This window comes from Stegodyphus dumicola, chromosome 7 (assembly GCF_044657685.1).
Source record: "Stegodyphus dumicola isolate Sdum_Otavi_A_Nest chromosome 7, ASM4465768v1".
NCBI lineage: Eukaryota > Metazoa > Arthropoda > Arachnida > Araneae > Eresidae > Stegodyphus > Stegodyphus dumicola.
In genome coordinates, this window is record NC_140774.1 from 107,242,882 (window position 1) to 107,260,046 (window position 17,165).

A 17,165-nucleotide genomic window follows, 5' to 3' on the forward strand; every position below is an offset into this window, starting at 1 on the left:
AATATCTATTTTGTATTTAAATGTCAATATCTATTCCAATATCTATTTTGTATTTAAATGTCAGCTCTGTCATAGATGCATGAGTTAATGTAGGAATGACTTTTAAAAACTGTTGCATTTCATACACTCAGTGTATTAGAGATATTATTACATTTGAGGGGCTCAACAGTATGTTACGAGTTATGCATCTTAGTGTCCATAGTAGTAATTCAACATTATGGAACGGGAAAAAATTTATATTAAAAAGTTACAAATCAATGCTATGAAAAGTTTCAAGCCTTTCAGTTTTTAAAAAAAGATGTCTGTCTGTAACAGAAAAAATAGTTATAAATTGAAATTATTTTATGTTTATGTAAGTGAAAAGAAATTAGTGCAGATACTAACATTTTAATAATAAAATTTAAATAATTCATATTTTTATATCCCTTCTTGATTTTTTTAGTATTGTAATATTTATATCAATAGAATTTATAAATATACAGCTTTTTAAAATAAAATAAATTTTAAAGTCCCTTATTTCCTAAATTACAACCTTCATTTCTTAAGTTTTTTTTCATTAATAATATAATAATCAGGAAAGATCATTTTTTAATTGCCGCTAATATATTTCTGTAAAAACGGTTTTTATAACTTGTCTGTGAAAAATAAATATCTTAATAAAGTTTCTTTTTATACATTTATTATCTCTAATTTCGGGAAAATCGTAAACATTTTATTACTGTTGTTTAGATTCTCCTGATGGCAGTTTTGACAATTCAGCTTTCTCTCAACTTCTAGAAGAAATAGATTCTGTTGCACTGGAATGGAAAACACTCAGAAATGTTAGAGAATGCATTTGTTCAACTCCGTTTGATCATTTTAGTCGAAAGGTATGGAATTTTTTCAATTGTATAGTTATAAATAATCATCATGTTTATGCATGAAGTCTATAATGAAATTACTTTGAGTTTTTAACTATTATTTTTATATATTTATTTTATTTTTACTTATTAATTTTTTTAAGTTAATTCATAGTGAATGTTGAAAAAGTATTTGCTTGGTAGCCTGAGTAATTTGTAAACTGTCATGAGAACTTCTGCATGGGTTCTGTATATATATATATATTTCCTACTTAATGTAGAACGTGAACATAATGTGGGTATTTTGTACAGCAGACATTTAATAACACAAACACTTTATTAGCATACGAACAAAATGAAAAGTTTACACAAAAAAGAAATAGAAACATATCTATCATTATTATGCTGGCATACAGTGGTTTACTTTCATTACTATCAGTCTCTTCTCTTCTCCTCTTATGTAAGTCACGTGAGAGAGAGAGGCGTTGCACATCATTCAGCTAAACTGTGCACGCGTGGTCATCACACCTTCCCTCTAAAAGATTTGATTGTGTCTTTCAATGACCTGTCAAATTCACATTTCTTGGAACAAAACAAAACGACAACAACCAAAAAAAAAAAAATAATAACATTGAATTAACTTTCCCAACTTAAATCTTTAACCTTAAACCTAAGCCTCTCACATCATCATAATTATATAAGTAGTTATCATATAAAAAAACCAATACAAATCAATTATTAAAATTAAAAATTATACTTCAGCAAACTCTGGCTAAATTATTAAATATATTACATAATGTTAGGAAAAAAATAAAAGTTTAGCATTTTAGCTTTGACTATATAGTTTGAACATTATTTTAATGTTCAAACTATATAGTCAAAATGTTTCATAGTTCATAACTCTTCAAAAGTTAACGACTTTCAGTCATGCTGCACTCACTGCAAAATATAATCATGTCATTAGTATAAAACTCGGTGTAGTCTTTTAGTCTATACACAATGTTATCGTTCCATTTTGTTGACAGACAAACTACTGGATGCGTATATTCACTTTATGATTCAACCATTAGCTTTAGTTGTAATAGCTCGTCTATTTGTCGATCAACTTCATATTTTAAAACTTCAAGTATCCGGTATGGTTTCTGCTTCTCCGGCATACTTCCAGGCTTCAGTTTGATGTTATGTTCTCCAATATTACTGGCAATTTTTGGAATACCAGATCTTAGGTTTGTATGCTTTCTTAAAATTTCCATGAGTTCTTTTCTATTATGTGGTTCAAGGTGTGTAAGACAACATTCTTCATCGGAATAGTGTTCTTTTGCTTTTAGTGGAGCAATTCTTTGAATGTTTTCAACTTCTTCGAAATCAATGTGTGTACCATATCTCGCACTGACATTATTCACAGCAGTCTTGAACTCGCATATCTTATTTGCGTGAACGTGCTTTGAAGAATTGTCAGTGCAAATGCCTATGTAACTATAATTAGTATGTTTTTTGATGATCGTAGCAGGTTCAGTCGATCTGGTATAAACTTTGTTTAAGCTATCAGGGATTAAATCTATAACCCTATCACCTTCTTTAAATTCTTTATGACGAGTCTTCCAGCTATGGTAGAATGCATAAGCTTATTGCTTTCCAACAGCTGTAAGTTCTGCTTATTCAGCAGCTTTTTCTAACTTCATCTTCAAATCATTCAGGTAATCAGTCACTGAGCTCAATTGTCCATGAGGAACAGGAGTTTCATCAATCCATGATGCCTTCAAGATAGACAAAGGGCCATTAGGGCATCTTCCATAAAGCATATGATAAAGACTGACACTAATTGTAGCATTAGGGACTTCTCGATAGGTCCAAAGTAAGTATAGTAGATGTGTCTCCCAATCTTTTGAATATTCTCTGATGGCATAATGTATCATTCCCTTTAAAACAGCATTAAATCTTTCTACAAGGCCATTTGAACTTGGATGGTAAGGAGTCGAAAACCTTGATGATGATCCGATCCTTTTCAAAAACTCCTGGGTTAGTGAAGCAGTAAAATTAGTTTCTTGATCTGAAGCAACAATCTGAGGGATTTCGGTGCATGTAAAGATTTGCAACAATGCATCGCATGTTGATTTGGCATTCAGATTCTTCAATGGTACTGCTTCAGGCCATCTTGTACATTGATCAACAACACACAGAACATATTTATAACCTCAACAGCTTGGTTCTAATGGCTCGAGGATATCCACATTAATTACCTGGAATGGTTCTTTAGGACGCGTTACTGGCATAATCAGAACTTCATCAAAAGGAACGCTTTTTAGCTTAAGTTGACAAGAAGAACAAGTATTACAATATTCACTTACATCTTTCTTGATTTCAGGCCAATAGAAGCAATATCTCAATCATTCGGCTGTCTTCGTGTTTCGCAGGTGACTTCCCCATAAGCTAGAATGTACTAAGTTCAAAATTTGTTTTCTTCTTTCTTTAGAGACAACTAACTCGTGAACTTTTTCTCCTAAAATTTTATCTTTATGATACAAAAAGTTGTCAATAACTATAAAGTTATTCTTCTGTTCTTAGCATCTTGCCAGCATGTTTTTAAAGATGGATCATTCATTTGTTAAACTCGAAACAGTTCTGAATCCGAAACGCATTGATCTTTCATGCTACCTTTATAATCATCCTTACCTGTGTCTTCATACACTAGAGCACAGCATTCTATTATTTTCTTAACAGTTTTATTACTCTTTTCATTAATTAGGTTTTCCTTATTATGGTTAAGTATTTTCAGTTTCATAAAAAGGCATTTCAACCAAACTGTCATTAGTAATGTTTACATTTTTGCATTCAAAATTAAACTTTTGTTTAAAATCACCAATTAACTCATTAAAACCACTTAACGACTAAAGTAAATCATTACATAACTTATCCACCATTGCACAGGTTATGAAAATTGCATGACATAAATTTATCATCTTCTGTGTACATCGCTGAAGGTAGGTTATTGAGAGGAGCCTTTAGAGATTGTCTGAAAGCTGACATGAGGATAACACTTTCATGTATCTTTCTGGTACAGTAGCAGTCTTAACAATAGTTAATTATGTGCCTGTATCTGCTGCTGCATTAATTAATTCACCATCACAAATAAGTTTAACAGTTGGCAAGTCATCGATTAATTCCTTACCTTCTTGATTCACACTAAAATATTTAGAAGAAATCTTTGCTATTACAATGCTAGAATTATTCTTAATTTCTTCCTTATTAATCTTCATGCAACAATATATTATGGTACTTAGAATTACGTTATGAGCATTTTGATTGAGAACGGCAATTTTTTGTTCTATAGTTCTTTGTTTCAAAACAAAGAAAGCAACTTTGTTTCAAAATAATGAAAGCACCCATTAGAATCTTTTAAACTGACTTTTTTTTTTTTTTTTTTTTTTTTTTCTGTCTTCTGGGGATATAATGCATTTCTTCGAAACATGATTTTCGCTTCCACGAAATAAGCAAGAAAAAATTTGAAGAGCTGCAGTGATGCTTACATTAGGGGAATAGCTGACGCCAAATGAATAAATTCTGGAGTTGAGTGAATTACGAGTGTGGAAACTTTCATTTTTCATTGGGTCAAGAATGCTTTTCGAGAGAATTCGCGTAACTCTTAGAATAAGATAAATTATTAAAGTTTGTTCGTGACTTTCGATTTCTCCTTTTAGAAATTTCATGAGGTCTTCGACATTAAAATTTTCTTCATCTGCTTTTGACGAGGAAAATCAGGAGTTATATCCTGAGGAATACATTTCCTTAATAAAGATAAAGTAAACTTCCATATGATTCAGTTTGATTCCTATTGAATTTAGCAATCTTACTTGTATGTTACATGTGTCATATAATTCTCTCAAAGCATGAATATCATTAGAACTTCGGACAGGTCATAAATTTAATAGTTTATGCATGTACGAATTAATAAGATCTTTTTCAGCCATATCTATCTTTAAGAATATAAAGTGCTAATTTTCTGGTAATAGTGAAAATCCTTCTATTGTTTTTAAAGCTGCACCGCCTAACAGGCTAAGCAAGTAATTATATTAATCAACTTTTAAAGTTTTTCATTTTGTTTTATTGCCTTGTCGAAAGTATTGTAAAATGTCTGCCATACTTCAGCGTTTCCATAAAATTTATCGATCATAATTTTTGGCAATTTAACATTGTAATCAGAACTTTTATTTAACACCAGAAATAATAGGTTAATTATTATTGTCATTAGAAGAACCATTGGAAACTAGTGAATTATTGATAATTTCTTTTTCCTTCAATAATTTTGTGCCTCTGAAATTCTATTTTGCAATCTTTTCTTCGTAGTGCAAGGCACTTTCGACTTCGGTTTCAATGTCATTAACATCAATTAAAGTTTTAATTTATTTATTTAATTCTTTCAAAGCTACTGCTTTTCCTTTTAAATTTTCCAATGATTTTTTTAGGTCTTCAATGTTACCTGCTGTTATTAAGGATTCAATAGAACTTGTTACTTTGGTAATGGCTGAACAAATAACTTTCTGTTCTTTCTTAAATTTTGTTAGCTCTTCAGCCATTTTGTTACATTTGAATTTCACTTTACAACAAAATGAATGAAAAAAAGTATTTCTTACCTTTCTGGAGACTCACTTACACATTTACTTGTGAACTTTAAAGAATCACTTATATCCTCCTTCTCTGACACCACTGTCATACATACTTCTGCGTGAGTTCTAAATGTATATATTTCCTACTTAATGTAGAACGTGAATGGAGTGTGAGATTTTATATAGCAGACGTTTAATAGCACAAACACTTTATTAACACACGAACAAACAAAAAGTTTACACAAAAAAGAAATAGAACCATATGTATCATTAATTATGCTGACATACAGTGGTTTACTTTTGTTACTATCAACCTCTTCTCTTCTCATGTAAGTCATGGGAGAGAGAAGTGTTGCACGCTGCTTGGCTAAACTGTGCATGCATGGTCATCACATGTACAGTATAAAGGTCCAAAATCTGGACCAACAGCCTTCTTCTTCTTTTTTTTTTAATGTTTTACATTTGCAAGTTTGCTATGTTTCCATAATAAAACATGCGGAGAATAATGCTTCTTAATTTCATTTTGGCACTAATGCCAACCCAGCGAATCATTATTTATTATTTTCTGCCTTCCATCACTGAATGACTATCAACACACTGCACCTTGAGAAATCACTCACACACTAATATAATTCAGGTTTAACTTAGTGAGTAATAGAAGTGGGACAAAATTTCGCAGAACAACATGTCTTTAGTTACTAGCCTCATGATATATCACCAATATAGTGGACGCTAACTAAACTTTATGATGCTTGCTATGAAGTTGAGGTGTTCAGATATCGGAAACAAAGAGAAATTTTTTTTAGTTAATGGTATTTTTGAAGAAATGTGGAGAAGTGGCAGTAAGTGAAGATGATATAATAAAAAATTTTCATTGCAGTCATTTTTTCCTGTCTAAATATTATTTAAAAAAACCCAAAAACATAATTTGAAGGACTCTTTTGTGAACTCATTAGTGTATACTGATAATTAGCACTGCTAAAGAATTTAGCAGTTCAATTTAGACTATATTTTTATAATTTGAAGGAATTGGCAAAATTTTCATATTTTCTTTACATTGTAGTAGGCCATATCTCACTAAAAATAGTACCAGCACACAAGATTTTGTAAGTATTTTATGCTTTTAGCTAACTTCATCTGATTCATTTGTAGGATCACAAGAAGTAAAAATATTGTTTCCTGTAGTCACGATGTTCAATACAGGCTGTTGTATTCAAATTGCATTTTGGCAATTCATAACTATTTACTTAACAGTTTTAATCCAAAAGCAAACAAAAGTGCTTTATTTGCATCTGTTTTGGGATAACATTTGTTTGTTATGTCATACAGTCGTATTATTCACATTACGCATAAGATGATAGAAGAGTCTTGGGTTTTATGCAGTTCAGCCGTTCAATGTCAGATTTTTAGCACAATTTTTACCGAGTTATTCTTTAATTTTTTTCCCCTCACTACATTTTCTTTACTTATCTTTTAACATATATTAATACTAATTGTTCTTGTTTATCTTTTCCTCCATTTTAGTTTCATTGTTGGAGTTGTGGTGATGTATTTTGCATTCGCTGCATTGATAAAAGGATACCATTAAAAGGTCACTATCACAGAAGGCCTGTTCCTGTGTGTCGTCATTGTTATAAAGAACTTATGAGGACTAATTCAATAGATTCTTAAGTAAAAAATATATTTCATTTTACAAATATCTGCTTATAATCACAAGATAAAAATTAAATCAAAATTAAAAGTGATAAAAGTGATGATTATAATATATATCATCTTAATTTGAAATTTCTCAGCTGTTTCATATATATATATGATTTATATACAGTTATGTAAATGTATCTATATCTGTCTCATATCTATATATAGATATATATACATAAGCATTTAAATTTGCTAATAATTTCTAGAATTACCACAGAATATATTTATTCTACCATTAAATATATTATTTGATTAAATTCTGAGAATATAAATGAATATTTTATTAAGATATATATGTTAAGCTTAATTTTTTATTTTCTAAAAAACTTCTTCAAAGAAGATACTTGTGTTTACTTATAATCTGATTTAATATCCTCAAAGTATTTTTTAAAATTCTTGTTAAATGTAAATGTGCGGTGGGCATATTTTCATGATGAACCAAATCCATAGAATATGCAATATTTTTTAATCAAAAATAAATACTAAACATATTTTGTTACATGGTGCAATGATATTTAAAGCATTATATATTTTGTTGATATCATTCCTTTTAAGTAAATTAATGTGAGAGTGGGCTTTATCTTAAAAATGGTCACAGTTGTATTTAATTTAATACTTTTGTGCTCAACTTGTATATTTTTATAATTTACCATCAATTGAAAGGTGCTGGCCACCAATAATTTTAATTGATAATGTATTATGTTTGTTTATCTGCTATGATTTACTTAAAAGCTTGCTTTTAGAAACAGATGTAATTTTTTTTCTTTGTTGAACAATTAGTGAATAAACTAAAATCTGTTTGAATATTAATATTTGTTATTTATTCATTTTCTTATTATTAGCTGCTATTATTCATTATCTATAATTTAATTAATGATATTATTTATTGATTTGCTTTGAATACTTTATTTGCATTGTAAAAAGATTTCTCCACAGAAGGGAATAATTATCTTATCCATGCATACAGCTTGCGTCACAAATGCTGGGGGAAAAAATTCATTTTTACATATTATTTAATTTTGAATTTATTGCATGTTCAGTCATTGTTGAACAATATTGGATAGCAATACTGAAAGCACTTTATTACATTGAGACTTAGTTAACATATGTTCAGAAAGTAGCATTCTATACTACTGTTCTACATATGTATTGAAAAAGGCAGAATCATATATGTTGCCACAGAATGCAATTTTTTCATGCTTATTAAACATTAGTTTGACCATAATGATAAACATGTGATTATACAGCCCATTAAGTAAGAGAGTGGATGTCAAGGCCTAGCTTGTCTTTATAATAAAAGAATTGGATTCAGAAGGAACTGTCACATCTGACTTCCCAGATAATAGTTTATCTTGGGCTTAAAAGTTCTTTGGTGGGGTGAGACTGCAGAGAATCAGATTTTAAATCTGAAATTCTTAAGTAGTAATGCTACATACTTGAACCCTGTTTGTGATTTGAATTTTCACATTTTTATTAAACTATTATAGATATTAATAAGACCAACTATCAAGTTTTGAGTACAAAACCTTAAAATTTTCTACATTTATATGGACTACACCAACTAAATAAAACTGAAAATGGTATGTACTTGGAAATCATTTTGCATTTCAGACTGAGTTGGAATAAGTATTTTTATAAGGGCTGTGATATACATATTTTGAACAATTATTTGTGTACTTAAGATGGCCATTGGCCTTTTGATATTATTTGAATTGCTAAATTTGTTCAAACTACTGACATTTCAAATCTACAAGTCTGTTCTTGGAGGAAGTGGTTTGGTTAGGAGATTAGTAAAAACGTAATGGGATGCTTTACAGGACTTGCTTTGCACCACCTTTTAGGTAGATAAGCTGTTGGTTACTGCATCGAGACCACCCGGAAAAAGAAAGAAATTGCTCAAAACATTGCTGTTAATTAAAGGCAGTGCTCACTAAGCCTTGCAACTACAAACTAGTCTGGAACAAATAACTGAATCAGAGGCAAAGATTGTCTTTGAAACTGTTTGAACTTTTATTTGATACATTTGACCAACAACCTGCTCAAATTAAAAACTTGGAAAACCGTGACAGAAGAATTAGCAGTAGGATTTAACATACCTGCCCTTAATAGAAGTCCTCTGTTTAATGCAGGTATAGAGATTGGCAGAACATGTAAAAAATTTGTATTTTATACAAAATAAATATCTTTTTAATTTAAAAATACAAAAACATTAATCTTTACATCATATGAAGCACTTTTATAAATGGAAGTATATGTCTATAGCCAGTGGTTGCAAAAATACAGCCCTATTAAGGACTTTTATGTAAAATTTTATTTAATCTTAGTTTTCTTTTGGTTCCTTTCATGAATGGATGCTCAGGAGCTTTTGGGGGGTTATTCTTACTTTTAGCACATTGTTCACAGGTTCTTGAGATATGGTTACTGTTCTTATCTGTTCTTCCTTTTCAATAAATATAATAATGAGATATTTGATATGCCGGTGTGAGCTCAATAAAGGTGTTTTTTTTTTTTTTTTTTTTTTCCCTTAATGGGCTTTTTAAGCACTATAGGGATGATGGCCACTCACTGATCCTTAAATGATTGTATCTTCAAAAGTATATTTATTTCTCTACAAGTTCATGGTTATTATCATTAATTTCCTGTTTAAAACTTGATAATTATATATCAGCATTTTATTATTATTTGAATAATAGCAGCAGTTACTGTTTCTATGGAAATATCATTTATGGAAGCCATGTATACTAGGCTATCTTATTGATGCCATTGTCACTAGACTGTCTGTCCTAAATAATTAAAGCTTAGGCAATCAGTATCTATATTTTTGTGTCTTTTTTATTATTTACTTCATAATCAAATGCTAACCAAAGCAAGCTGGACTCTCATTTTGGCAAAGCCAAGGTAGTAGTAGAATGTGCAGTATGTGGTTTCATGAGGATTCTGTTAAAGAAGGAATCATCGTATGAATGAAGTCAAACTACTGAAGGCAGCAAATGGTGCTGCAAAATTCCATGATACCTGCTGTATGTTGATAGGAAGCAAATTGTCAATACCATGAAGACAAACAGCATACTCTCACAGTGACTAGAAACCTACAGGAATTGGATAACAAAACTGAAATGCTTTATAAAGATAGCTTTCCAAATTTCAAGCCATCATATGCATTTCTATTTGGGAATACTGAATGATTTTGAATTTCATCAAAAGCAAAATGGTGTAAAGTTTTAATTTTCAGAATGATTTAAGGGACTGACTGCAAATATCGAGAATTATATGTTGCAAATAAGTGTAGTTCAAAAGATTACAAATTGCTGGTGCAAATCTGGCTGATTGTATTTCCTATAAAGAGTTTTCTTTTATTTGATGTATTGGTGCCATAACATCCAGGCTTATACCTATGCAAATGCAAATGAAGAACTGTGTTCATTTAGTTTCTGTAACTGTAACCTTGTAACTGACAAGATAAGAGAAAGTGTTAGCTTTTTGAACTTGTACAAAATGTACGAAGTTCCTTTTTAGTCTCATGAAATTGTCCCCCTTTCTATATACCTTTCCTTCACACCTAAGCTTGATTTTTGACCCATCGGGGCAGAAAGACTTAGCAAATGCAAAACAAGACATCTGTCTATTTTGTCTGTTTATCTGTCTGAAAAAAATATCTTTGAGTATTGCAGCCAAAAATATGAAACAATGATTACTCAAATTATTGCACAACTTAACATTCTTATGAATGTTTCTACAGTTGTCAATCAGATGCATCAGAGGGTCAATATTCACAGTCTAGTAACTATAGCAAAAGCATTAATAGCCAGCATCCATCTAAATGCTGGTTTCAGGTGGTTATAGAATCATATAACATGAGCAGTACTAATTGCAAAACATATTGTTTAGTAATAAATCCCACTTCACTGGTTTCAGGTGGTTATAGAATCATATAACATGAGCAGTACTAATTGCAAAACATATTGTTTAGTAATAAATCCCACTTCATTGTTTGTTTTAAATTCTGAGAAGGTTCCTTCGGGAGTATATTTATGAGCTAGACCAGTGGTTCTCAATGTTTTTTGCTCCATGCACTACTTTCGTTATTGTTAGAAAATTATTCCCCTCCTCCTTTGCCAAACTCGAAAAATACATTTATTTCGATTTCGATTATTTTTTAATCTATTTTTACAAATTAAACAACAAAAAGATATGAAAAATGTTAAAAAATACCAAAACTTGAAAAAAAAGTGGTTTTTTTTTTTTTTTTTTTTTTTTTTTTTTTTTTATATATATATATATATATATATATATATATATTCATAAAATGAACTAAATAATTAACAGCCAAATAAAAGGCGTCTTCTCCAGGGGAAAATTCACCCCTTGTTGAGAACCCCTGATCTGGACTTTCTGATATCCAAAGTGAATTATAGGAATTGGTTTCAGTTTGGACTATGGTATCATGGAAGTCTCCAAAACTCTGATTGCTCTTGATATGCTGTTAACTACAAATAGACCACATCCAAACTTTGTGTCTAAAAAAATGTTCAGTTCATACTTCAAAATAGGTAATGGAATGGGTTGAAGAACATGAAAATGAGCTTAAACGTGTACACTGTGCAAAAAAAAGGGGGGGAACAGTTCTATATCTCCCGTTCTACTGGGCCGATTGATGAAATTCAAATTGCATTTTACATGTGTCGAAAGCTTTACTTAGGATATATATTAGATTTATATATAGCGTTGTTCTAACATAGGCATTTTGACACAAAATGAGACTTTTCTGAAATAACATACCAATTTTTTCCATATTTCTATTCTACGATTCAAATTATCCCTAAATGTTAAATTTTGTAAAATTTGGTGCGAAATTTACGGAGAAATTCGCAAATTTATCTTGGCGTCTTTTTCTCAGTTTGCACCAAGAATAACTCACTTGTCGAACTTCTTAATATATGGCAACCAATTTTCCTTTCCCTTCCATTGTGCAGGACCGGAAAAAATTCACATCGTTCCTACCTTTTCACATAAATGTGAAAGGAAGAATCAAATAAGTTTAATAAAAAAAAGAGATACTAGTAAATATGTACCAAACTCAATTAACATTGAGGAACTAAAATTTTGAGAGCTGAATTTTTAAAAACTACTCGTGCGATTTTTACAAAACTTGGTAGTTAGGCGTAATTTGAGTTATAGAATCAAAATATTGAAAAATATTATTATGTTATTTCAGAAAACGTCCGATTTTGTGTCAAAATACGTATATTAGAATAATGCTAGATATAAATCTAATTCATATCCTAAATCGCGCTTTCGAGAATGAAAAACGCAAGTTGAATTTCGTCATTCGGCCCTGTAGAATGGGAGATAACCCCCCCCTTTTTGGCGCAGTGTACATCCTGCACAATCGTAATCATAGTACAGCGAAAGAATATTTATTGTTAAGAAGGAAAACTTCTCTGCAACAGGAGTGGCTCCGGCCCAATGTAGAGGGAAACAGCTGTGCACGAAATATCTGTCGCCAAAGCTCGAAGCTGGCGTCGAAGTTCGAAGGTCACATTTATCGAGAGTTCATAATACGAATATCGTTTAAAATTTCTTTAAAGAAAATTGAAATATTTTTTCATGCATGTAAATTAATTAATGGATTAGTTATTTTGAGGAAAAAAATGTACAAAAATCAGAGTTTAAATTATCGCGAAAAGTCAAAGAACGTTTCTTCTTCTTACATGTGTTCCTCAATTTCCTATACCCTCCGCGGAGGGGGAAATTCTTGTTGCCAGGTTCCGTTGCCAAATCCCTTGGCGAATTTTCCCTCCTTTTTCCCGCGGCATAATAGCAAACTGGTTTACATTACTTCTGTGAAACTTTCTTTCTTTGGGCCCACCAGCGGCCGAGCGGTAAAGACGCTGAACACTGGTAGTTCGGTCCGAGGTTCGAATCCCGCGAACGGGCTGGCTGCATGGGCGTTTTCGTGGTTTTCCCCATGTGTAACGTGTATACGAGCCAGTTTCCCTTGGAAAGTCCTCCACGAAAGGCATCCCTCCCTTTAGGCAGATAGCCCTCGTGTGCTTTGCCAAAACTGAATAATCCAATCCAATCCAATCCAACTTTCTTTCTTTACATAGACATTCTTTGGTAGAGGTTAGTTAGAGGTTAGAGATATTTAGTTAGAGACATTTAGTTAGAGGATGTATATCCTAGAGGCACTATCTGAGATGTGCTAGGGGGCGAACTGGAAAATGTTTTCAGCCTTCATAATCAGGAAGTAAAGTAGCATTTTTCTACGAGGAGAATGATTAAAAATTTCCTTAGTGATTAAACAAGATTTGTATTGGTAAGTTTCATGAAGAACTGCTGCAGTACTGGAGTTCTGAAAGAGGGCCTATGTTGTTTTATTACACTGTAGATGTAGATGTAGATGTTTCATCACTTACTACTTTTCTTGGTTTGAACGATATTGGCTCTATTTCATTTGATTGGAAATCATTGCGAATGCGAAAGCTGCCAAAGCCAACCTGCACCCTTTTTTCGCTAAAAATAGCGATCTGTCACTTGACAACAAGATCTTGCTTTATAAATCAATAATAAGCCTTATTCTTACTTACGGGAGTCTCATCTAGGGCTCAGCTGCTCTGGCTAACCGTAAACACGTCCAGATTTTTCAATCTAAATTTTTACGGCAGATATTAAACGCTCCATGGTTCGTAAGGAATGATGACATTCATAACGATCTCAAAATTATGCCCAATAATCGCTTTATACAACGACTTTCGGAGAGATTTTTCAAAAACATCCATCTTGTTGGAAATCCCGCATTACAATACCTTGCCGGTATACGATCCTGCGGTTGCCTCTTCAAAAAAGCGACCCAGCGCTATTTCACAACCTGATTACGCTCAATTGCCATTTAAACGGCGCCGGTATATACACACACGGACGCCCAAGTGGATGGAAGGATCAAGGCTCAAGGGAATTAATTTACGGCTAGGCTTGGCCTTTAACTCCACATCATTAGAGATAAAATAATTACATCAAAAGAGGGGTTCATCTAATAAGGGAAAATTTTGAAGCCTAATTATAAAAATAAAAGCTTTTCAGATAATGCCTTCCGCATGAGAAAAAGGTAAAACTCATAGAAAGTCTTTAAATTAAATTTCGTGTATAAAAAGAGCCAGGAATAAATTTTGAGAGAGGAGTCAACATTCAAAAAATTTTGAAAAGAATAAAAAGGTGCAATACATTTCCTTAATTTCTGATATCAACAGTAAAATAAAATCCTTAGGACAAGCAATCCGGAGAGTTGGGCAAAAAGGGCTGGAGGTAAACCTGTTGGGTGGGTTCTAGTAGCAGTTCAGTGTGATACAGCTGATGGAGGAGAAGAAAATTTTGGTCGCTATTTAGTGCGACGTTTAAAGGCCGCCTTAGGGAGGTAGAAAGCAACCCGTTTAGCGAGTGGAAAAGAAGCTTTTAAGAAGTTATTGAGAAATTAAATGCAGTCGCGTGCGGCTGCGGAGATAAGTTGTCCCTTGGTAAAGAAACGTTAGAAGACTTTTCTTAAAGAGTTAAAAAACAGGATTCCTCCGGTCGATGCCCGTACGCATTGTTAACGCCGGGGCGGTTGGGGTTTAGGAACGAAAGGTAAGCATCCACTTGGGCGTCTGTATTCCAATACCGGCGCCGTTTAAAAGGTAGTTGAGCATAAGATTGCTCTGAGTCGCTTTTTAGAAGAGGCAACCGCAGGATCATATACCGGAATACTGGATTTCCAACAAGATGGATGTTTTTGAAAAATCTTTCCGAAAGTCGCTGTATAAAGCGATTAATGGGCATAATTTTGAGGTCATTATGAATGTCATCGTTCCTTATGAACCATGGAGCGTTTAATATCTGCCGTAAAAATTTTTATTGAAAAATTTGGACATGTTTACGGTTAGTCAGAGCAGCTGAGCCCCAGATGGTACTCGCGTAAGTGAGAATAGGCCTTATGATAGATTTATAAAGCAAGATCTTGTCAAGTGACGGTTCGCTATTTTTAGCGAAAAAGGGGCGCAGGTTGGCTTTCACAGTTTCGCATTCGCAATAATTTTTTGAATGTGAAGTTGCCAAGTTAATTTTGAGTCTAGTAAAACACCCAGGTATTTGTAAGCAGTAACCCAGGGAATAGTTTCACCGAAGAAAATTAGATTATCTAAACGAGGGATGTTTCTTCGAATGAATAAAGTGGCAGCAAATTTAGCGACATTAATTTTGATTTTATACAGTCCGAGCCAGAGTTCTAAGGCTGAAAGGTAACTCTGTAATGTAGAGATTACCGTGGTGATGTTGGTATGTTGAGTTAGGATGGCCGTATCGTCCGCATATAAGGCTAGATCGATACTAGGTATCTTAGACACGTCATTAATATATATATTGAAGAGCAGAGGTGAGACAAGACTGCCCTGAGGACATCCAGCGGGGACAGGAGAATTCGTGGTTAACTCGCAAGCGGAAACTCCGTTTGGCCAAGTACGAGTTTATAATTTTAATGATGTGAGCCGAAAACCAAGTCGCATGAGCTTGTAAATAAGTCCGTCATGCCAAACCCTGTCGCCTTCCTGAATGAACATCACTGCACGGAGTAACTGGTGTACCGTGGAGTGTTCAGGTGAGAAGCCGAATTGTTCCGGGATGATTAAGTTTTTATCTCGACAGAATTCATTCAGGCGATTAAGTAAGATATATTCATATACTTTTGAGAGTGAGGAAAGCAGACTAATTGGTCTGTAGTTGACGGGTAAGTTTAGATTTTGCCCCGGTTTTTAATGGGGACGAAGTTGCAATTTTCCAGCGGTCGGGCAAGTAGCTTCTCCTTAGAATAAAATTAATAAGGACCGTAATCCAAACAATAAACATTACAGGGAAATTTTTAATCATGGGATTAGAGATAGAATCTATGCCTGGAGTCTTGTTGGGTTTCAGTCTATTGATGTATTGCATCACCTCTTTAGGATCAGTGGGCCTAAGTTCAGGCGTGAAAGGTTGTGTTAAAAACTCTTCAACACGTGAATGTATGCGCCCTTGCGTAACCGGGCGGTTACAGTAGGCGTCGTTATTAGGAGTGAATTGAGTAACAACACTGTCGGCTAAGACTTCTGCCTTTTCAGTGTCTGTGTAAGCCATGCGTGCGTCATCGGCCGTTTGAAGGGGTGGAATGTGTCTGGATTGTTTGCGTATTTGAGCGGCAGCCCGCCAAATCGAATTGTCTTCAGTCGTTAAGGACTCAATGTAGTGTTTCCACTCCGTCTGTTTGAAGAGACGGGTTTCAGTCCTTATCTCTTTCTAAATTGTGCGAAATTGGCGCGGATACTGGGTTCACGTGACCTTTGCGAAAATTTTCGCAAAAGGTTCCGCTGCTTAATTTTGGATTTAGTCTCAGGTGGGAGTCCGACACCCGGATAGAAAATTGGTTTTGAAGCCACAGCTCTCGCTTCTTTGAATATGGACAGGAAAAGTACCTCTTCCACGTACAGTTGAAAGTGGAGGCAGGTACGCCGAGATGACTGTTAGTGAGGGAGAATTTTGGATTAAAATTTTGATAATTGTCGCTTCCAAAATACTTAAATCAGGAGGGGGTATCATGTGATGGTTAATCGAACGCTTCACGTACATACAGGTGCCACCACTTGCACGCCTGGCTAATGACACCCTGTCAGTCGAGTACATGTCATAATTCCCAAATTTGGGAGTTCTCCCTGGGGTAAGATGAGTCTCTTGGACTAATAACATGTCAAGATCATGATCTACAATAAAATCTTTGAGGCCGTTTGCATTCCATGTGCACATGGTAAGTTCTCTGTTGGTAATTGAAATTTGTCTTAAACAGTTGAATTTAAGGCCGTTGTAAAAGATTACAGCTCTGAAAAACTTAAGACACGTGTCTAAAATAGCCGAGAAATCGCAATTTGAAAGCATAATATAGCTCTCATAAATTAGAAAGGCCCTCGTAAGAGCGTTTGCCTGCCTAAGCTTTGGCAGAGCCCTTTGGAAGGCTTTTAGT

At 33.3% G+C, this 17,165-nt stretch overlaps 1 protein-coding gene across 4 annotated transcripts in view; it reads left to right on the forward strand.

The window, feature by feature from the left end:
- Mtmr6 (Myotubularin related protein 6) overlaps window positions 1-9,956 on the forward strand; it is a 169,951-nt gene extending 159,995 nt beyond the window's left edge. For 3 of the 4 annotated variants that reach the window (XM_085820692.1, XM_085820690.1, XM_085820691.1), the window contains 2 exons: window positions 730-869; window positions 6,968-9,956. In XM_085820692.1, the coding sequence (XP_085676818.1) occupies window positions 730-869; window positions 6,968-7,114 (287 nt within the window). In that variant the 3' untranslated portion in view covers window positions 7,115-9,956. The remainder of the gene's footprint in view (window positions 1-729; window positions 870-6,967) is intronic. The other variant, XR_015042178.1, reaches the window with a different exon arrangement.
- Window positions 9,957-17,165: the final 7,209 nt, after the last annotated feature.